This window comes from Manis javanica, chromosome 14 (assembly GCF_040802235.1).
Source record: "Manis javanica isolate MJ-LG chromosome 14, MJ_LKY, whole genome shotgun sequence".
Classification (NCBI taxonomy): Eukaryota; Metazoa; Chordata; class Mammalia; order Pholidota; family Manidae; genus Manis; species Manis javanica.
This window is the reverse complement of record NC_133169.1, coordinates 28,590,651-28,613,493: the sequence shown is the minus strand read 5'-3', so window position 1 is coordinate 28,613,493 and position 22,843 is coordinate 28,590,651. Positions and strand designations below refer to the sequence as shown.

The 22,843-nt window shown below is 35.3% G+C and overlaps 1 protein-coding gene across 6 annotated transcripts in view; it reads left to right on the top strand.

Annotated features, from left to right (window-relative positions):
* KCNT2 (potassium sodium-activated channel subfamily T member 2) overlaps positions 1 to 22,843 on the top strand; it is a 451,692-nt gene that overhangs the window by 176,093 nt on the left and 252,756 nt on the right. For all 6 annotated transcript variants that reach the window (XR_012125235.1, XM_073221980.1, XM_073221978.1 and 3 more), the window contains one exon: positions 22,496 to 22,676. Coding sequence is in view for 5 of the 6 variants with exons in the window: in XM_073221980.1 (XP_073078081.1) it covers positions 22,496 to 22,676 (181 nt within the window). In the remaining variant the exon portion in view is untranslated. The remainder of the gene's footprint in view (positions 1 to 22,495; positions 22,677 to 22,843) is intronic.

Here is a 22,843-nt window from a genome sequence, read left to right as displayed (position 1 = left end):
AAACTTTGTCTTTTGATCTCTATTAAAAAAAGGGTTTGACAATTTCACTATGAAATTCCTTCAATAAACAGTTAATCCAGGGTAGTGTAATCCAGGGTATGGACAAAGGTAAAAAGTTTAGATAATTAAATGATTATGCTAAACTGTGATTCTAGAATATTCATAAAAAGCACAAACTAGGGGTCAGTGCTCTCTTAGTTCATAAAACCCTAACCCTTTGAGATATTATATCAAAACTAATAACTTTAGCAGCTATATTTGGTTAATCCTATGAAAATTAATGTATTCATAAACATTAAAAGAATGTGAAAGTCTTATGCCTAACTGAGAGTTGCCAAATACATTTGACTACAGAACACTGTGTCTGGTTAGCAATTACCAGCAAACTGGTTTTTCAAGCAACATATATAGAGAACTATAGACCAACAGTCTTTAAAAAGATGGATATAAAAATCCTATAGTGATAAACTGCCAAACAAAAAGCAAAAGTGCATTTACATTAAAAGCTAAAACAAAGCAAAACAAAATATAAAACAAGCAAAAAGACAATACTAAATATTAATTACCTCAAAAGTAGATAGCAGCAGAATGATATTATAGCTTTATTATTTGTCTTCTACTAACAAGTACATGTTAATGTTTTTTGAAATTAAAATACTACAACTCTAGGTTGCTTCCACATCTTGGCTATTGTAAAAAGTGCTGTGATAAACATAGGGATGCATATGTCTTTTTGAATCTGAGAAGTTGTAGTCTTTGGGTAAATTTCAAGGAGTGGAATTCCTAGGTCAAATGGTATTTCTATTTTTAGTTTTTTGAGGAACCTCCATATTGCTTTCCACAATGGTTGAACTAGCTTACATTGCCACCAGCAGTGTAGGAGGGTTCCCCTTTCTCCACATCCTCGCCAGCATTTGTTGTTCTTAATTTTTTTTATCTTGGCCATCCTTACTGGTGTGAGGTGATATCTCATTGTGGTTTTAATTTGCATTTCCCTGATGATTAGTGATGTGGAGCATCTTTTCATGTGTCTGTTGGCCATCTGAATTTCTTCTTTGAAGAAGTGTCTTTTCATATCCTCTGCTCCATTTGTTAATTGGGTTATTTGCTTTTTGGTTGTTGAGGCATGTAAGTTCTTTATGTATTTTGGATGTTAACCCCTTGTCTGATAAGTCATTTACAAATATATTCTCCCATATTGTAGGATGCCTTTTTGTTCTGTCGATGGTGTCCTGTGCCATAGAGAAACTTTTTAGTTTGATGTAGTCCCATGAGTTCATTTTTACTTTTGTTTCCCTTGCTCGAGGAGATGTGTTCAGGAAGAAGTTGCTCATGTTTATATTCAGGAGATGTTTGCCTATGTTGTCTTCTAAGAGTTTTATGGTTTTATGTCTTTGATGTATTTCAAGTTTACTTTTGTGTATGGGGTTAGACAATAATCCAGTTTCATTCTCTTGCATGTAGCTGTCCAGTTTTGCCAGCACCAGCTGTTGAAGAGGCTGTCATTTCCTCATTGTATGTCCATGGCTCCTTTATCATATATTAATTGACCATGCTCAGTGAAATAAGCCAGATGGAGAAAGACAAGTGCCAAATGATTTCCCTCATTTGTGGAGTACAGCAATGAAGCAAAACTGAAGGAACAAAATAGCAGCAGACTCAGAGACTCCAAGAATGAACTAGTGGTTATCAAAGGGAAGGGGTATCAGAGGGAGGGTGAGGAGGGAGGGAGAAGGGGATTGAGGGGTATTATGTTCAGTACACATGGTGTGGGGGATCACAGGGAGAACAGTGTAGCACAGAGAAGGCACATAGTGGATCTCTGGCAACTTGCTGCATTTATGGACAGTGATTGCATTGGGGTATGGGTGGGGACTTGATAGTATGAGTAAGTGTAGTAACCACATTGATTTTTCATGTGAAACCTTCATAAGAGTGTACATCAATCATACCTTAATAAAAAATTAAAAAATATATATTAAAACTCTAAAAAATTACTATCAAGTAGGGTTTACCCAAGGAGTGTAAGACTGGCTTATTATAGGTGTATATTACTAACATACTTTTTTGTAATGAATTAGACATGTATTCCTTACAGGAATGGTAAATTCAACATATCCAAAAATGAAATAATTTTTACCTCTCTCTACCTGCAAAATTTTCCCTAATATTCCTTACCTTCTGTCATTAACAATTGCCTTTATCACTGATATCTACAGGTCATATGGGATATTAACAAGTAGTAATTGCAAATCAGATAAAACATGCCTCTCAACAGCTGTATTTGTTTCATATGGCTTTAGCCATACAGTCAATCTCATATGTTTAGTGTGATCTCCGATGATATGAAATTTCCAAAAGCATTTCTCTGTGTTTACATTTCTAGTATACATTTTGGTAATCAGATTCTTAGTAGGTATTTAAGGATATATTTGACTAATTGGCATTTTTGTCCTCTAGTCTGTATAATTTAAGTGCATTTCTACTTTAATAAAGGATTTTTAGTTCTGTGACTGTTCTTTAAAATAAACATTGTCCAAATGGGCATTCATATAAAACTAAACTGTTTTAAGGCAGAAATGGCTTTGTGAAATAGTTTTGAATGCCCAGTTCAAGCTCAAATCTATGATTATTGACCACAACTGTGCGAAAATATAAATATGTGCATGGAAGGAATTCTGTTTTACCAAAATGCATAGAATTTTAAAAATTTACATTTAATCTTAATAAAATTCTACTGGGATTTTTCCCCCAAATATTACTTTTTAACAATTAAATCTTAAAATACCATATAATGATATACTTAGTCAATGAACTATATAAATATACACACATATGATATACACATTTTCTATTATTTATATAATTACAATACAAATCTCTTCATTCAAGCAAACTCAGTCATTAAGTAGTACTTTTTAAAGTAAGTCAATAGCCAGTTACTGGCATTTTGACCCAGAAGTACCACTCCTTTTTTTTTCCTTTACAGCATTATTAAAATTAGTTGTCAGTTTCTGTAAATGAGGACAGTGAAGCCTTGAAAAGTTAACTAATATCAGCATGACTACTCTTTCTAAATAGTTAAAGATTATAGGTTTATCTCTGCAAATTGCATAACTCGTCTTTTTGGAGTTTTCCGTGCTTGGCTGTATTTCTGCTTCTGTAACAGTTGAATATTTCAGAGTTGAGAAAAGTTTGGACATGATTATAGTTACTCATTAATCCAAGGATGATTTTCTGCTTCTAATAACTCTGTTAGCAAATCCACAGCAAAGATCAACAGACACTATTTTTTGTTACTCTCTTTCTCTATAGTCCCTGACCCTATAGTTGTACATTAATTTTTTTGTTTAAGTGGAAAACAAAGGCTTTGTAATACTTTTGCATTTGATCACTGGTATTTGACTTATTTTTGTGCTTCTACTTTTTTTAACTGGTCCTGGAATATAAATAATAAAATTACTACTGAATTCATTTCTTTTTTTCAGTTAAGGAGCATGCAGTTCAAAAAGCTTAAGTAATTTACCTAACAGCATAAATTAAGTTATAAGTTAAATGTATTATTATTAAATTATATTATTATTACTATATACATAATTAGTATAATAATTAGTATTATTAATATTATAAAATTGAGGTCAAAATAATTCATTCTAGAATTTAGGAACTCTTTACTGTGTTGACTGGGGTGTCATGGTGTCATAGTCATATCTGCATCTCTAACATAACACAATGCCTGGCACTAGTAAACCATTAATAAATGTATTTGTATGAATAAATATGATGTACTTTTATAATATTAGGGCACCCTTTTCCATTATGAAACATTGAAGTAAAATTTCATAGCATCTGCTGGTTTTATATAAATCATTTTTTTCTTATTTAAACTTTCAGGTATTTTTACAGTAGAGAAGATATAAGAAAATACACTTATTTGCAATTTTTCATTTAAAAGTCAGTCAGTACAAATGAATCTGAGGAACTTTATGCAAATTAACTATACAAAAAGATAAATAGAACATAGTGCAATATTGTTTATTTAATCTTAAATTGAAGTAAATTTTCTAATTTCAAATTTTTAGGCAGGGAATACAGGAAAATAAGCAAACATTTTGTTATAATTAGATATCCACTAAAATCGAGCATTTAAAGGAAGCTTAAAAAAATTTACTGCCCAGTCACAAAACAATATTAAATATGATTGTTAGAAAATTTAAAGAGTGTTTGCTATTTTCTGCCAACTATAATTATTTCTTAAAATTCTGCATTATTAAGTTATTGTGCTACTTTCAATTCAGGATATAATTTGAATAGTTTAACATGGTCTTTGGAAAGATGTATCTCTTTCTACAAGCAAAATAGGATATTTTGATTATGAATGTGTTGAATTTTAGCACATTCTTGGATTTAGTTTAACAGAAAATCTGTGCCCATCATTAAAGTCATTTCTGGGTGCAGACACAAAATAATAGTTAACTGAAATTTATCAATAATAATGCAGGAGAAGAGGCAGTTTTAATTTAATAATGACTCCAAAGACATCTCTGAATGAAATAAGGTAAACAGTCTATATTGAAATGGATTATAATCACTAAATAGCTTTAAATCCTGATGTAGCATGTTGTGGCATTCACTGTTATGGAAAAAATAGCTAACATATAAGTGAAATATTAATGCTTGTGCATAATGCAAATCAAGGATATTTTAATGCTAAAATGTTGTTAGCCTCAAGAATTATATTATCAAGTAGCAATAAACTGCCAGTGTATCTACCATCCATTCTTTTATAAAAGTAGCTGAATTAGTGTTCAGAAAGGTAGTTTATATACAATCTAAAACATTTTAATTTGATTGATATAGAACTGTAATTAATAAAAGTTTTTATTTTTCTTGTCTTAAATACAATTTTTACAAAACTGAAGGAACAAAATAGCAGCAGACTCCCAGACTCCCAGACTCCCAGAAGGGACTAGTGGTCACAAAAGGGGAAGGGTGTGAGAGGGCAGGTTGGGAGGGAGAGAGATGAAGATTGAGGGGTATTATGTTTAGTACACATGGTGTGGGGGGGGGGTCACAGGGAAAACAGTGTAGCACAGAAAAAGCAAACAGTGAATCTGTGGCATCTTACTACACTGATGGACAGTGATTGAATTGGGGTGTGGGTGGGGACTTGATAATATGGGTAAATGAAGTAACCACATTGTTTTTTAATGTGAAACCTTCATAAGAGTGTATATCAATAATACCTTAATAAAAAATTTAAAAAAACCACTTTTACTTGTGTTGTTTATAACCAAAATAGTGTGTAATAGGTTGACAAATACTCTTAACATTCTTCACATGTTGCACATAGATGCTCCATAACTGGTATCAGGGAATGATGCTGTGGTTGTATGTGTTCAGAGTAGTACAGTTTTTTTTTCCTTTCCCCTGGCTTTATTATGGTACAATTGACAAATAAAATTGTATATATTTAAGGTATGTCACATGATGATTTGTTATATGTACATAATTAGGAAATTATTAATATAATCAAGTTAACACATAGTTACAGTTTGGGGGAAAAAGGGGTGGTGAGAACATTTAATACCAGTTCTCTTAGTAAATTTCACAGTATAATAAGTTTTATTAACTATAGTCACCATGCTGTATGTTAGATCTCCAGAACTTACTCATTTTATAATTGAAAGTTTTTATCCTTTGACCAACTCTTACCATTTCCCACACCCCTTAGATTCTGGCAGCCAGAAATGTACTCTCTGCTTCTATGAATTCAACTCTTTTAGATTCCATATGTAAGGAAGGCCATGCAGTATTTGTCTTTCTTTGCCTGGATTATTTCATTTAGCATAGTGCCCTCCAGGTTCATCCATGTTGTTGCAAATGGAAAGGTTTCTTTCTTTTTTATTACTGAATGCTATTCTGTGTGTGTGTGTGTGTCTGTGTGTGTGTGTGTACCACATTTTCTTTTCATACACCTTCTGTTGATAGACATGGTTTTTTCCCACAATAAATAATGTAATAATTGTAAAAAAGGTTCAGTGGACATAAGAGTGCAAGTATCTCTTAAAGGCCCTGTTTTCATTCTCATTGTATATATATACCCAGAAGCCAGAGTAGTACAGTTTTTATTAAACTTCTCCATGTCTTAGTATTTACTTTTGTATAGTAGAAACATAGAACAAGTATGTTTCAAAGTACTATTTTTTAAATTAAAGCATACTTGATATACAATCTCAAATTAGTTTCAAGTATACGACCTAGTGGTTCACCAGCTACCCATGTTATTAAATACTCACCCCAACTAGTACATTCACTATCAACACAGAGAGATGTCATAGTACTATTGGCTATATTCTCCATGCTATACTACCATTCCTGTGGCCAACTTACTTTACTTTATGATTGAGAATTTTTGTGCCTCTTTATGCCCCTTATCCTCCCCACCCACACACCCCAACCTGTCCCTAGTAGTATGGTAACTACTAGTCACCTCTCAGTTCTATGAGTCTACTTTTTTTTCATTCTGTTCTGTTTTGTTTTTTGATTCCACAAATAAGTGAAATCATCTATTATTTGTCTTTCTCCACCTAGCTTATTTCACTTAGAAGAGTACCCTTTAGGGTACTGTTGTTGAGAATGGCAGGATTTCTTTCTTTTTCATGGCTGAATAATACCACCTCTTCTTTATCCATTCATCTATTGATGGACATTTCTATATATTGGTTATTACAAATAATGCAATGGTAAACATAGAAGATGCATATGTCTTCAAATCAACAATTTTGTTTTCTTTGGGTAAATTCCTAGAAGTGGAATTACTAGGTCATATAGTATTTCTATTTTTAGTTTTTTATAGGAACCTCCATACTGCTTTCCACAGTGGCTGCACCATTGACATTCCCACCAACAGTGTAGGAGGGTTTCCCTTTCTCCATATTCTCATCAACACTTTTTATTTCTTGTCTTTTGGATGGTGGTTATTCTAACTGGTATGAGCTGACATCTCCTTGTGTTTTTGATTTGCATTTTCCTAATAATTACCAATGTGGAGCATCTTTTCATGTGCTCATTAGTCATCTGTATGTCTTCTTTGGAAAAATGTCTGTTCAGGTCCTCTGCCTATTTTTTAATTGGGTTAGTTGTTTTCTTAGTGTTGAGTTGTATGAGTTCTTTATTTATTTTGGATATGTTAACCACTTATTGGATAAATCATTTATGAATATATTCTCCCATACTATAGATTTTCCTTTTGTTTGTTGATGGTGTTCTTTGCTGTACAGAAGCTTTTTAGTTTGATGTAGTCCCACTTGTTCATTTTTTTATTTTGTGTCCCTTGCCCAAGGAGATGTATCCAGAAAAAAGTTGCTCATGCTTATGTTTAAGAGATTTTTGCCTATGCTTTCTTCTAAGAGTTTTATGATTTCATGTCTTACATTTAGGTCTTTAATCCATTTCGAGTTCACTTTTGTGTATGGATTTAGACTGTAATCCAGCTTCGTTCTCTTGCATGGAACTGTCCAGTTTTCCCAGCATCAGTTATTGAAGAGGCTGTTTCTCACCATTGTATATGCTTGGCTCCTTTATCATTTATGAATTGGCCATATATGCTTGGGTTTATATGCAGGCTCTCTGTTTTGTTCCATGGACCTATGGGTCTGTTCTTGTGCCAGTACCATACTGTTTTGATTCTATGAGGAGGTTTGAAAGACTATTTTTGCTGAAATACTGTGAATTCTATCTTTAGAATTTGATAAGCTAGAGAATTTCTGCAAAATTCTCTTCTAAACTATTTCTGCCTTCAAATAATGTGATTCTTTACATAAATATACAAGAGAAAAGGGGAAGTAATTGCAGAAGTTAAAGTGACAATGGAATCCCAGTTGTATAGTTATTGTAGGCAAATCTGTCTAGTATAGAGAATAATTTGTTTCTTCCATAAAAAATGTTAAACACTTTTTATATTATTTATAACCTGATTGAACTTGGTATTAAAAGTATGTAATATTTACTGATAGTGATATGAATGGGATCTCAGATAAATGTTTTGATTAGTAAATAGTTAAATATAGAAAATTCAGAAAGTTTTTAAATGTTAGTGCCATAGAAATGTAGAATATAACAAGACTAAATACAAATTTTATATTTGAATATTCAATTTGATTTTTTAAAGGCAAATTTTAAGTACAATTTACTTATATATTACACAAACAGAATTAGTTTCAATAAGTCAATGCATTTCAAATTTCCAAGTTCTTCATTTATCATATTATTTAAGTGCTGAGACACATTTTGGAGTCAGAAATACTTATTACTAGGGAGCGTACAACCTACTTGACTATTTCAAGGTATACTGATTAAAAGATGGGAAAGTCAATAGGTTTACGGTATTGCATTTATCTCCTTTGACAAAGAAGTGTTTAGTCTTAACAATGATAGAAGATTCCACAGTTAAGGCAGTGGTTGTATAAACATTTTTATGTGTCTCTTCTTTCATAAATTGTATGTAGTTTATATCTAAATAGGCTAAGCATCCTGGTGATTTAAATATGGACAATAGAGATCTACATATTTTATGTTCAGAGCATCATTCATTCATTCAACAAATATTAATGAACGTTATTATGTGCTCAAGTAACATGGATGAGGAAAGCACATTACTTTCTGCCTTAATAACCTCCATCTTACAGAGGAACAATGGACACCCAACCCAACAAATGACTAAATATGACTTAGGAAATAATATATTAACCTCAATATTAAAAAAAATTAAGCAGGATAAGAAAGATTAGGAATATATTTAACGGTCAGGATAGGGGTAAAGTCTTGAGAATGTGAAGAGTTTACCATGACAGTGTCTGGGCACTGAGGTTCCAGCCAGAGAGAACAGTATATGACAGGGCCTGAGTCAGGAACATGCCTGTACTATTGGTCAGAAAACAAGAACGCCAGTGTATCTGTGGCAGAGTGCTTTGCAGGGAGAAGAGCAGAAAATGAGCCTGAAAGGCAAAGGGAGGAATCAGACTGGGTAGTGTGCTGCAGGCAAGTGGAAGAACATTAGCTTTCGTCTAAGTGAAATAGGGAAGTTTCTTAGGGTTTGAGAAGAATAGCATAACCTGACTTGTTTCCATAGGACGACGCTGGCTGGTGTATTGACAGCAGACTGTTGAGGAGGACTGGAAGTGTTTCTTGTAGTGCAGCAGAGAGAAAATGATGGCATGGATCATTGTGTTAGCAGTAGAAATGGTTAGTTGTGATTGTGGCTTCTGATTATATTTTGAAGCTAGAAACAGTGGAGTTTGCTTAGGGCTTGGATAAAGATTGTAAAAAGAGAGAGAAATTGAAGGTGACTCCAGGATTTTGGCCCAATCCACAATGTATTTGTCATCTGGTGTTGAAGAATTTGGGAGAAGCAAAGTGAAACAGGAGGTTTGGACTCAATTTGGACTTGTTAAATTAGAGATGTCTATTAGAGATAAAGAGAAGAAGTTGAGGGAATAGTTGTGTGATGCTTGTCATGTTAGGGAAGAGCAGCGACGTTGTGACCGGAGGGGTGAGTCTGGATGGCCTTAGAAGATGAGGTCGGCGACGAGCCAGAGCCTTTGGATTTAATTTTATGTGTGATGAAAGAATATTAGGAGTTATGAATAGAAAAGGAAACATATTTGGCCTATAATTTAAAAGGGTTACTCTTTTTGGGCTAGATATTTAAGTATTCTCTGCCTTATTTTCTCCTGTGGGGAAGAAACTAAACTTATTTATTTATTGCAGAAATAGTCATTGACTTAGAAGATAGCATGTTAACATTAATATTTTTTAAAATGTCATGACATTGTTATACATAAACTGGAGCAATAGCTCATCTAATGAAACCTAAGAGAAACCAGCTGGCAGGTCTATTAAAAATTCACCTTTATTAATCCTTAAAAAAAGTTGATTTATTTTTGTATACTAATACCAAACATGTAACATTAAGTGTGATATTAGTAAATATCTGAAAGCCTCACATGATTTTCTTAGGTCAAGTAAAATAGCATTTTATACAAGGATTATAAAAAATTATTGTGGGAATTTAACTATTTCTAGCAAGTAAATTAAATATATTTTACTGCATCATAGTTTATTCAGAAAGTGTATTAATATAGGTTGTGATGGGTATTATCATTTACCATTTGGTAGATTAAAAAAAAATAGCCATGATATTTTGTAGCTTCTCCATGAAGAGAAGGAGTCTGTTTCCACACCATTTCAATCTGAGCTGATCTTGTGATTTACTTTGGCAAATGGAATGGGCAAATAAAGCCAGGTCTTAGAACCTGCAGGTGTCATCTCTGTCCTGAGATGGTAGGAAGCCAGTTGAGTCTATTGGAGGATTAGAGGTCACATGGGGAAGAACCAAAGCTCACAGCCAAAAGTGAACACTCACCGTTTGGCAGAAGAGTGAAGCTGTCTTAGACCTTTCATGGTAGCCAGACTTAGGGGTCAATGCAGCCACATGGGTGAGCGCAAGGAAACCAGAGAAACTCCTCACAAATGCACAGATTTATGTGAAATGTTAGATTGTCATCGTTCTGAGCTACTTAGTTTTGAGGAGTGTGTTATGCAGTAATAAAAAGCTGAAACTTATGAATTAAATATTTTTTGGAGTTTGTTTACATATATTACCTGAGTATGGTTTAACCAGGTGTTCTTTTGTTCTTTTTTGCTGTTAGTTACCGAGTGGCTACTAAATGTTTTGTGCTAAATGCTCTGGGAGATAAAAATATAAGGTATACATACTGATATTAGGGTAGATAATAGTTGAGTTGGTGTTAGAAATATTGAACAGTAAATAGAAAAACTTGGTATTAGCTCTCTAAGACATGAATTCATACATGCTCGAGGAATTTAGAGGAACACTCCAGCAAGGAAGTTTCATGAAGGAATTCATATTTGAAGTGCAGCTTCAAAAAATGGGTATTATACTTGGTATTGGGGAAAGTGGGCTTTCAGTTGAAAGTAATAGATTGGGCAAAAATAGACATAAAGGCAAGGATTATATACTATGATAAGTAAACCGTCCAAATAGTGAAGGGGAAATAAGTAAGGAAAGTTCAAGATAAAGCAAGTTAGATCAACAAGCTCTGTAGTCTAGTTAATGCTATACTTAACACGTATCTATTGCCAAATAACAAACCACCACAAAATGCAGTGGCTTAAACAACACAGTAGATTTTTTCTCACAGTTTCATGGCTGGTGACCAGGGCAGTCAGTCTTTCTGCTCATTTCTCCTGTGATTACTCCCGGCTTCAGTCACGTGGCAGCGTGACAGGAGCGGGAGAGTCCAAGATGACCTGAGCCTCAAGGCCGGGACATCGGGATTTCTCTCATACAGCCTTTCAACCTCCAGCAGATGGTATCAGGATGTTTCATTGCAAAGTAATCTCAGATTTCCGAGAGAGCAAGATCCAGAGCTCCTGGGTCTCGTGTTGAGATCTAGACTCTGCAACGACACAGTGTCTATCACTTCTACGATATTCTATTGACTGAACAGATCTTTTGGCCAGCTCAGATTTAAGGACATAATGAAATGGATTTCATTCTTGAAGGGAGATATAGCAATGACATAATGCAAAAGGGCATGAAATATAAGGAAACTTGATTTATTGGCAGCTGTTATAATATTCCATCACATCACAAATTAGAGAGTCTTCTTATTGAAATACAGTTTGTATACAATACTATATTGGTTTCAGAGGAACAGCATAGTGATTCATCAATTATATACGTGATTTAATGCTCACATGATGTGTAGTTACTGTCTATCACCGTACAGACATTACGATATTTCAAACTACATTCTGTATGCTATACTTCTATCCCTGTGACTAAATTACTTTGTATTTTGAAATTTGTACCTCTTTATCCCCTTCACCCATTTCACTCCCTCAGTGATAACCAACTGTCAATTCTCTGCGTTTATGCATCTATTTTTTTGTTTTTAAGATTCCACATATAAGTGAAATCGTATGTTATTCCTCTTTCTTTGACTGACTGACTTTACTTAGCATAAAACCCTCTTAACTCCATCCATGTTGTCATACATGGCAATATTTCTTTCTTTTTCATGGCTGAATAATATTCCTTTGTATATATGTACCACTCTTCTTTACACTTTCATATACCGATGGATGCTTTGGTTGCTTCCATATTTTGGCTATTGTAAATAATGCTACATGTAAGCATATAAACATAAGGGTGTATATCTTTTCTGATTAGTGATTTCATTTTCTTTGGGTAGATTGCCAGAAGTGGACTTGCTGGGTTGTATCATATTTCTATATTCAGTTTTCTGAGAAACCTCTATACTGTTTTCCATAGTGGTTGCACCAATTTGCAATAACACCAGAAGTATATGAGGGTTCCCTTTTCTCCACATCATCACCAACACTTATTTCTTGTCTTCTTGATAGTCGCCTTGTTGATTCTGACTGGTGTGAGGAGTGATATCTCATTGTAGTTTTGATTTGCATTTCTCTGATGATTAGTGATGTTGAGCATCTTTTCATGTGTCTGTTGACCATCTGCATCTTCTGTAGATACAGCCATAGAAAAATATTCAGATCCTCTGCTCATTTTTTAGTCAGGTTATTATTATTATTATTTTGATGTTGAGTCATATGAGTTCTTTATATGTTTTGGATATTAGCCCCTTATCAGATTTGCAAATACATTTGCAAATATATTCTCCCATATGTTTTGTTGATGGTTTCCTTTGTTATGCAGAATCTACTTTTTGTACACAAGTCTGGTGTGGTCCCAATTGTTTATTTTTGCTTCTGTTTCTCTTGCCTGGGGAGACATGTCTATGTTCATCAGGGATATTGGTCTGTACTTTTCTTTTTTGTGGCATCTTTGCCTGGTTTTGGTGTCAGAATGATGTTGGCTTCATACAATGAGTTTGGGAGTATTCCCTCCTCTTCTACTTTTTGGAAAACTTTAAGGAGGATGGTCATTAAGTCTTCACTAAATGTTTGATAAACTAGGAGTTTTGTTCTTAGGTAGTTTTTTAATTAAAAATTCAATTTCCTTTCTGGTAATTGGTCTATTCAGATCTTCTGTTTCTTCCTGGGTCAGCCTTAGAAGGTTGTAATTTTCTAGAAAGTTGTCCATTTCTTCTACATTATCCAGTTTGTTAGCATATAATTTTTCATTGTATTCTCTCATAATTCTTTGTATTTCTGTGGTATCTGTAGTGATATTTCCTTTCTCATTTCTGATTCTGTTTATGTGTGTAGACTCTTTTTTTCTTGATAACTCTGGCTAGGGGTTTTTCAATTTGTTTATTTTCTCGAAGAACCAGCTCCCTCTTTCATTGATTCCCTCTATTGTTTTATTCTTCTCAATTTCATTTATTTTTGCTCTAATCTTTTTTATGTCCCTCCTCCTATTAACTGTGGGCCTCATTTTTTCTTCCTTTTCTAGTTCCATTAACTGTGAGTTTAGACTGTTCATTAGGGATTGTTCTTCTTTCCTGAGGTAGGTCTGTATTGCAATGTAGTTCTTCTTAGCAGGGACTTTGCTGTGTCCCACAGATTTTGTGGTGTTGAATTATTGTTTTCATTAATCTCCATATATTGCTTGATGTCTGTTTTTAATTGGTCATTGATCCATTGATTGTTTAGGAGCATGTTATTAAGCCTCCATGTGTTTGTGGACTTTTTCATTTTTTGTGTGTAATTAATTTCTAGTTTCATACCTTTGTGATCTGAGAAACTGGTTGGTACAATTTCAGTCTTTTTGTATTTATTGAGGCTCTTTTTGTGGTCTAGTATATGATCTATTCTTGAAAATGTTCCATGTGCACTTGAGAAGAATGTATATCCTGTTGGTTTTGGATGGAGTGTTCTGTAGATGTCCATTAGGTCCATCTGTTCTTATACATTGTTCAGTGCCTCTGTCTCTTTACTTATTTTCTGTCTGGTTTATCTGTCCTTTGGAGTGACTGGTGTGTTGAGGTCTCCTAAAATGAATGCATTGCATTGTATTTCCCCTTTAATTCTGTTAGTATTTGTTTCTCATATGTAGGTGATCCTGTGCTGGATGCATAGAAACTTATAATAGTTACAGCCTCTTGTTGAACTCACCCCTTTATTATTATGTATTGTCCTTCTTTGTCTCTTGTGACTTTCTTTGTTTTGAAGTCTATTTTGCTTGATACAACTAATATAACTCCTGCTTTTTCTCCTTATTAGTTGCATGAAATATATTTTTCCATCCCTTTATTTTCAGTCTGTGTATGTCTTTGGGTTTGAAGTGAGTCTCTTGTAGGCATCATATAGATGGGTCTTGTTTTTTAATCCAGTCAGTGACTCTATGTCTTTTGATTGGTGTGTTCAGACCATTTACATTTAGGGTGATTATCGATAGGTATGTACTTATTGCCACTGCAGGCTTAAGATTCATGGTTGCCAAAGGTTCAAGGGTAATTCCCTTACTAACAGTCTAATTTAACTTATTTAGTATGCTATTACAAACACAACCTAAAGGTTCTTTTTTTTCCCTCCTTTTTCTTCCTCCTCCATTCTTTATATATTAAGTATCATATTCTTTACTCTTTGTCCCTTGATTGACTTTGGGGTGTTTGATTTGATTTTGCATCTGCTTAGTAATTAATTTTTCTACTTTGTCGTGGTCTGATTTCCCCTGGTGACAGCTATTTAACCTTAAGAATACTTCCATCTTTAGCAGTTCCTACAAAATGTACGGTAGAAGTGGTTTGTGGGAGGTAAATTCTCTCAGCTTTTGTTTATCTGAAAATTGTTGATTCCCTCTTTCAAATTTAAATGATAATCTTGCCAGGGTAGAGTATTCCTGGTTTGAGGCCCTTCTTTTTCATTGCATTAAATATATTATGCCACTCCCTTCTGGCCTGCAAGTTTTCTATTGAGAAATCTGATGATAGCCTCATGTGTTTTCCTTTGTATGTGATCTTTTTTCTCTCTCTAGCAGTTTTTAAAAATCTGTCTTTATCCTTGATATTTGCCATTTTAGTTATTGTATATCTTGATGTTGTCTTCCTTGGGTCCCTTGTGTGGGGAGATCTGTGCGCCATCATGGCCTGAGAGACTATCTCCATTCCCAAATGGGAGAAGTTTTCACCAATTACCTCCTCAGTGACACTTTCTATCCCTTTCTCTCTCTTCTTCTGCTTCCCCTATAATGCAAATATTGTTCCGCTGGGATTGGTCACACAGTTCTCTCAATTTTCTTTCATTCTTAGAGATCCTTTTTTCTCTCTATGCCTCAACTTCTTTGTATTCCTCTTCTCTAATTTCTATTCTATTTAGTGTCTCTTCTACTCCTTCTAATCTGCTTTTAAATCTCTCCATTGTATGTTCCATTTCAGATCTGGAATTTCTTAATGATTGAATCTCCATCTGAAATTCATTCCTGAGGTCTTGAATATTTTTCTGTACCTCCATGAGCATCTTTATGATTTTTATTTTGAACTGTCTTTCAGGAAGATTGGTGAGCTCAGTTTCGCTTGGCTCTTTTTCTGGGGTTTGTGAGATTTTGGTCTGAACTAGGTTCCTTTGACATTTCATATTCCTCTGTAGCGCCCTCTCATGCCCAGAAGCTCTAGTCTCTGGAGCTGCTTACCCTCTGGAGTGAGGTTGTGAGTCACAGGGGAGTGACACTGGTGCCTGATGGAAGGAAAGAGCTGTTTCCTGCTTCCTGACTGCAGTGCCTGTCTCCAGTGTCAGAGCCAGTTGGCCGAGAACACAGGTATAAGCCTCTGTGTTTTACGTCTCTAGCTGCTGTAGGCAGGGCCTCCCTCTGGTGGCCTGACGCCAGTGCAGTTACTGCTGGTTTGCGAGGTGGTGCTGGAAGGCCAGGAGGTAGGTGCAGCAGGCTGTGTATCACAGTGGGTGGCTTTGGAGCTGAGTTGCCAGCCAGGGGATGAAGCGCCTGAAGCTCCTCAAAGTTCTCAACCTGTTGGGCAGAGCCCACCCAGACAACCTTGTTCACCTATTCCTTCTCCTGCATAGCAAGCTCTGTGTAATCCCCGCCCCTTCAGCAGCCCTCTTGCTGCTTGGAAGCCTCTCTGACTGCCTGCCTTTCCTTTGTCTCAGAGCAGTCAGGTGTGGATCCCTGTCCTCCACAAACAGCCAGAATCGCAGTCTCTCAAGCACTCTGCCTGTCCCAGCTCCCAAATCCCACCAATCTCCAGAGCACCACACAATGTAGGTTTGTGCTCCAAAGTAGACCTCCAGCGCTGGGTGTTCAGCAGTCCCAGGCTTCCACCCCCCCTCCATTTCTCTTCCTCCTGCCACTGAGCTGGGTTGGGGGAAGGGTTTGGGTCCCCCTGGATTAAGGCTTTCATACGTTACCTCATTTCGTGAGGTCTGCTCTGTTCTCCAGGAGTATGTAGTTTGGTGCAGCCTTCTTTCCTGTTGCTGTTTTAGGATTAGTTATATTAACTATGTTTTCATACTGAATGTGATTTTGGGAGGTGTTCTCTGTCTCACCTCTCATGCCGCCATCTTGAACCCCTCGTCTCTTTCTAATTAATTTTTGAATTTGGTTCACTTATATGATGTTGAGGCTTTTTGCACTGATGTTTATCAGGGGTTTTGGTTTGTAATTTTCTTTCTTTGTGTTGTCCTTCTCTGGTTTTGGTACCAGTGATGCTATCCTCATAGAATATATTTGGAAACTTTCCTTTCACTTCAGTTTTTTGGAATAGAGTAGGAGAGGCATTAATTCTTTAAATGTTTGGTAGAATTCACCTGTGGAGCCATCTTACCCAAGTTTGGTTTGTTAAGATTTTTCTGATTACCATTTGAATTTCATTACTAATAATTTGTCTGTTCAGATTTTCTGTGTTTTCTTGGTTTAGTCTTGGAAGATTGTGTGTTTCCAGGAATTTATTAATTTCTTCTAAGTTGTTCAATTTGTTTGCCTATAATTTTTCATAATATTCTCTTATAATCATTGCCATTTCTGTGGTGTCAGTTGTAACTTCTCTTTCACTTTACAATTTTATTCATTTTAGTCTTCTGTCTTTTTTTCTTGATGAGTCTATCTACAAGTTTATTTTTTTATCTTTTCAAAGAATCAACTCTTAGTTGCATTGATCTTTTCTATTTCTTTTTAGTCTTTATTTCCACTCTCTGTGATTTCCTTTCTTCTACTAACTTTGGAGTTTCTTTTCCCTCTTTTTCTAGTTTCTTCAGGAGTAAGGTTAAATTGTTTATTGGGAATGTTTCTTGCCTCTTGAGTTATGCCTGTATTGCTATAAACTTCCCTCTTAGGACTTGCCTTCCCCCTAAAGATTTTGAATTGTTTTATTTTTGTGTTCACTATTCTCCAAGTATTTCTTGATTCCTTTGATTTCTTTAATGAACCATTGGTTGTTAGTAGCATACTGTTTAGCCTCCATGTGTTGTGCTTTGTCTACTTTTTTCTTGTAATTAATTTCCTGTTTCATACTGTTGTGGTCTGAAAAGATGCTTGATATGACTTCAATCTTCTTTAACTTATTGAGACTTGCTTTGTGGCCTAACATATCATCTATTCTGGTCAATGTTCCATTTGCATTTGAAAAGAATCTTTATTCTACTGTTTTGGGATATATTTTTCTGTATATATCTGTTAATTCCATTCGGTCTAATGTCTCATTCAAATCCACTGTTTCTTTATTGATTTTTTTTTGTCGGGAAGATCTATCTATTAATGTGTGTGGCAGTGTTAAACTCCCCTACTATTATTGTATTACTGTCAATCTCTCCCTTTATGTCTGTTAATATTTGCTTTATATATTTATGTGCTCCTCTGTTTGATACATAGATATTTACAATTATTAAATCTTATTGCTGAATTTGCCTTTAATCATTATATACTGTTCTTTTTTGCCTATTGTTACAGACTTCATTTTAAATTCTGTTTTGTCTGATATCAGTATTGCTACCAGGTTTTTTTTTTTTATTCCCATTTATATGGAATATCTTTTCCCATTCCTTCAGTTTTGGTCTCTGTGTGTTTTGTGTCTAAAGTGAGTCTCTTGTAGGCAGTAAATAGATGGGTCTTTTGTTTTGTTTTGTTTTTTTCCCATTCAGTCACCCTATGTCTTTTTATTGGAGCAGGCAGCCATTTACATAAAAAATAATTACTAATAGATATGCAGTCATTGCCATTTTGTTAAATGTTTCCTGGTTGTTTTTGTTGTCCCTCTCTAATCCTTCTTTCTACTCTTGCTCTCCTCTCATGCATTATTACTTCCTTTACTATTATGCTTGGATTCCCTTATCTTCATTTCTTGTGTATACATTTTAGGTTTTTGGCTTGTGGTTACCATGGGGTTCTTTAATGATGTCCTGCATATTTAGCAATCTATGATATGTTGGTAGTCACTTAAATTCAAATGCATTCTAACACTATATTTTTTACTCCCTGTCTTCCACATTTTATATAGGTGATGCCTTCATTTACAACTTTTTATTTAGTGATTCCCTTAATTGATTTTAGATGTAATTAGTTACAATGCTTTTGTCTTTTTGACCTTCATACTAGCTTTTAAGTCATTGGATTGTTCATTTTTATGTATTTCTTGCTTCTAGTTAGTGTCTTTTCTTTTCCTCTTAAAGAAGAAACTTTAAAGTTTCCTGTAAAGCCTTGTTAGTGGTCGTAAGTTCCTTTCACTTATGTTTATTTGTGAAACTCTTTAGCTTCCCTTCTATTTTGAATGATAACCTTGCTGGGTAGAGTACTTCTTGATGGAGGGTTTTTTTTCTCAGCACTTTGACTATATCATATAACTCCTTTCTTTTTTCCTTTTGCTGTTCAGGTTGAGTACTTTCCATTACTCTGTCTTTAAATCATTGATCCATTCTTGTGCATTCTCTAATCTTGTGTTGATTCCCTCTACTGTGTTTTTTACTGCATTTATTGCATTTTTCATCTGTGATTGGTTCTGTTTTATATTTTCTATCCCTTTGTAGGGGTTCTCACTGAGTTCTTCTTCTCTCTAGCGTGGTGAAAATCTTTTTAATTATCAGTTAGAACTTTGTATCTAGTAGATATCTTAACTCTGTTACATTTAGTTCTTTTTCTGTTTCATCATGCTCTTTTGTTTCAAGCATATTCCTCTGTCTCCTCAGTTTGTTGGACTTTCTGCACTTGATTCTATTAATTAGTAGAAGGGCTACCTCTCCCATTCTTGAAGGATTGGCCTTGTATAGGGAAGGTCCCTGTGTAGACTGTGTGTCCCTAGTGGTTTAGGCTGGCTGGCTGGAGGCCTAGTGAATATGAGCTGGGGATGTCTTGATGTCTGGGCTGGAAGGGCATATTTGCAAGGGGGAAGAGTCAGAGAAGCCCAATTGGAGGGATTCCTGTATGGGTTCCAATGTGGTCCATGCTGCTGAGAAGGGAGTGGATTTTGGTACCATCTATAGGAGTGGGCAGCAACTAGCTTTGCACTCATGGTCAATCGCCAGATATAGCCTCCAGAAGATCCCCTACTCCACAGATACTGGGTGTGCATGCACAGTGCAGTAGTGGCTCAGGCATGCCCTAGAGGGATGATAGAGACTGGCTCTGCACCTGTGGTATGGCCCCAGGACTAGGTATAGCCCTCAGGAAAGCCCAGACCCCACAACCACTTGCTCTGAGTCCGAGTCTGCAGTGTATTAGCAGCTTACATATGCATCAATGACTGCCTCTAGGGAAGCTCTACCTCCACAGCCTCTGGGTGGGCACCAATGGTGCAGCATTGGCTAGGTTGTGCTCCCCAAGCATCAGCAGCAACTGGCTCTGTGCCCTTGGGGTAGCAGTAACCTGAATGCACTCTCTGTCTGGTGTCTCTGCATGTAGGCAGGACCTAGAGTCTGAATGCACTCTAAAGCACGGCTCGTGTTATATGCCCAGAGCAGGGAGTCTGTTTCCAGGATACTCAGTGATATCCCTCCCTGGAGCAGTAACTGGCTCCACACCCTCCATGCAGCTGTAACCTAAATGCAATCTCAAGCCAAGGAGTCTGGGTATGAGTTGGGACTCAGAAACTGCCTAGACCAAGTCTAAAATTGGTGTGTGTTCCCAACTCTGTTCTCCAGATCACTCCCAAGGTGGGGAAGGAGTACAGAGAATGGCTTTCACCAGAGCTCTGATCCAAAGAGAATTCCAGATTTCTCCTGCCAAGCAATGAGTGTTTTAGCACTATTAATTGTTTTTCTTATACTTATAATCTAGATTCACTTAAAGTGCAGGGAATTTGTGCCTAGGTTACTCAGTGATATCCTTGCCATCTATGGGCCATTGCAGTAAGGGTGGAATTCTCTCCTTTATTGTGTCTCCATCTCTTTTTGCCATTTTTATGCGATCTTTCTATTCCTCATTGTATGGGTTGTTCATTCAGTCTTCAGTTCTTGCTCAAGTTGAACTGCTCTGTGCATAGGCGGGAGGAAGTGGGCTCAGGCTCTTCCAGTCACCATCTTCCAGAAGTCTCCTGGTGAGTGTTCTTGAACAGTGAGAATCCATGGCTTTTTGAAACTGAGATTGTCATACTCAAGCTGAGTTTAAATAATCTAAATATTGCTCTAATGAGTTAGTTCCATTAAAAGAACACACTGAAGACCACGGAGTAAAGCAGGAGGATTTTCTAGTAGTTTAGTTCAAGATACTATATATCTGAATTAGAAAAGATACATTTTGTCTAATAGATTATTAATGGAGATTGACTTTTTATATGTAGTTAAGCAAAATAGAGTAAGCCTTTAAATAAAATTTGAATCCATGAAAGTATATAATTTTTCTTCCTTCTTATCCTATTTTCTACTGAAATGTAACATATAACTTGCTTATATCCTCAAATACGTATTATTTTAAGTAACATTTTAAAAAGCCTATTCTACAGAAATGTTTATTATCAGTCCGATTTGGTTATGTTAAGGCTCCATCTAAATAGTCTTATAATAATTAACTTGCCCATTATACTGCATGGGGGCAGCTGAGCAAATAAACTGATATAAATCCACTTATATGACCTGGTAGCTCACACAAAATTCCTAAGCATAGAACAAGGGCAATTTTGCTAAGCAATTCTGGATACCTGGAATTGAGAAAAAGAGAGAGAGAAAACCTAAAGAAGAAAGAAGCACTTTTTGCTTCAGAAGTAAAATAAGTACCTTTTTCTCCTCTGTCCTTTGTTCCAATGACTTGTGTGACTTTCCATCTATCTACCTAAGACATACTCTGCCTTAAAAAAAAGAGAAATGTAAGATAATTGAATATTTCTTATATATGTATAACTTAGACAAGTCAGGAGATCACCTCAGAGGGTAGCAGGCTAGCAAAGGCATCTCTGGAGTGTAAACACTGACTGTTCGTCACAGTCATAGTCTGTATCTGCTTGTTTTATATAGAAGTTGGAATGAGTGTCAGAAAGTGTACAGTGATTTCTCTGGGCAGCTTTATAGAGATATAATTTACATAGCATAAAATTCACACATTTTAAGTGTAAATTTCAATCATTTTTAACATATTTGCAGAATTCTTCAGTCATCACTGCAATCCAGTATTAGAGCACTTCCGTTAGCCCTTCGCACCATCAGTCCTCAGGCACCCACTAATCTGCTTTGTGGTTCTTCTCCAGACATTTCATATAAAATAAACAGAGTCATACAATATATAGTCTTTTACATCTGGCTTCCTTCAGCATGTTTTGGTGGTTTATCTGAATAGTAACATGCATCAGTACTTGGATTCTTTTTTCTGCTGAATAATATTTTATTATACACTGATATTTGTTGCAAACCTCATGCCTCCCTTCAACAGTGCATAATATATGTGTATCTTTCATAGTGTCAGTTACTTTTTTTTTAAGGATTGTAGCAGTGCCATTTCTAATATTTTTTTTTAACAATTCTACTTTGAGAACATCTTGTAACAATTTCTATGTTGCTCCCTTACTTTCACACCGTAAGTAACTTTGCACAGATGATTAATCCATTTAAGGACTCTTCTTAAGAGTCACTTGTCAATTGTTAACTCCTCAAACTTTTCATATACACGTCTATGTATATATACAGTAAAATGGATATATACAGCAAAATGCCTCTCTTTATGTAAAAAACAAAACAAAAACACTAGACTATTGCTGTTTTCACAGAGAATACATTCAGTAGTTTCTGTTTCCTTCATGCGCAAAATGCTTGTGTAACACTCCTGAAATTCAGTCTATTCATTTACATGCTACTCAAACATACTTTGTGATAGCTTGGTTTCAATTTTTTGCTATTAATCAAAGTAATATTACTTCTGGTTAATGTAGGATAAAAACTTGAAAATTAGATTTTCCTGAGAAAAGTTACATTGTACAATTTAAGATCCCAACTAGTAAAGGACTTTATGAAATGTGCTTTGGCTTTCAAAAGGGTAATGATATGAGAATTTCAAAAGGGTACAAAAAATGTGCCCAGCTTGAAAGTTTAAAATTTAATGCACATGTTTCTTTAGCATTTGTGGAATCCAACATCTGGAGCGAATAGGAAAGAAGCTGAATCTCTTTGACTCCCTGTATTTCTGCATTGTGACGTTTTCCACTGTGGGCTTCGGTGACGTTACCCCTGAAACCTGGTCCTCCAAACTTTTTGTTGTCGCTATGATCTGCGTTGCTCTTGTGGTCCTGCCCATACAGGTAACACAGTCATGCTAAATTTTATAGAAATGTGCGAGTTCTTATAAAATCAACTCTTCCATCTTTAAAAGGAAATGCAGTGTGGTTTATTAATTTACTATATTAATACACACTATTATTACATCAAGTGAACTAATTAAAATTGTCACAGAAATGCCTTTTTACAT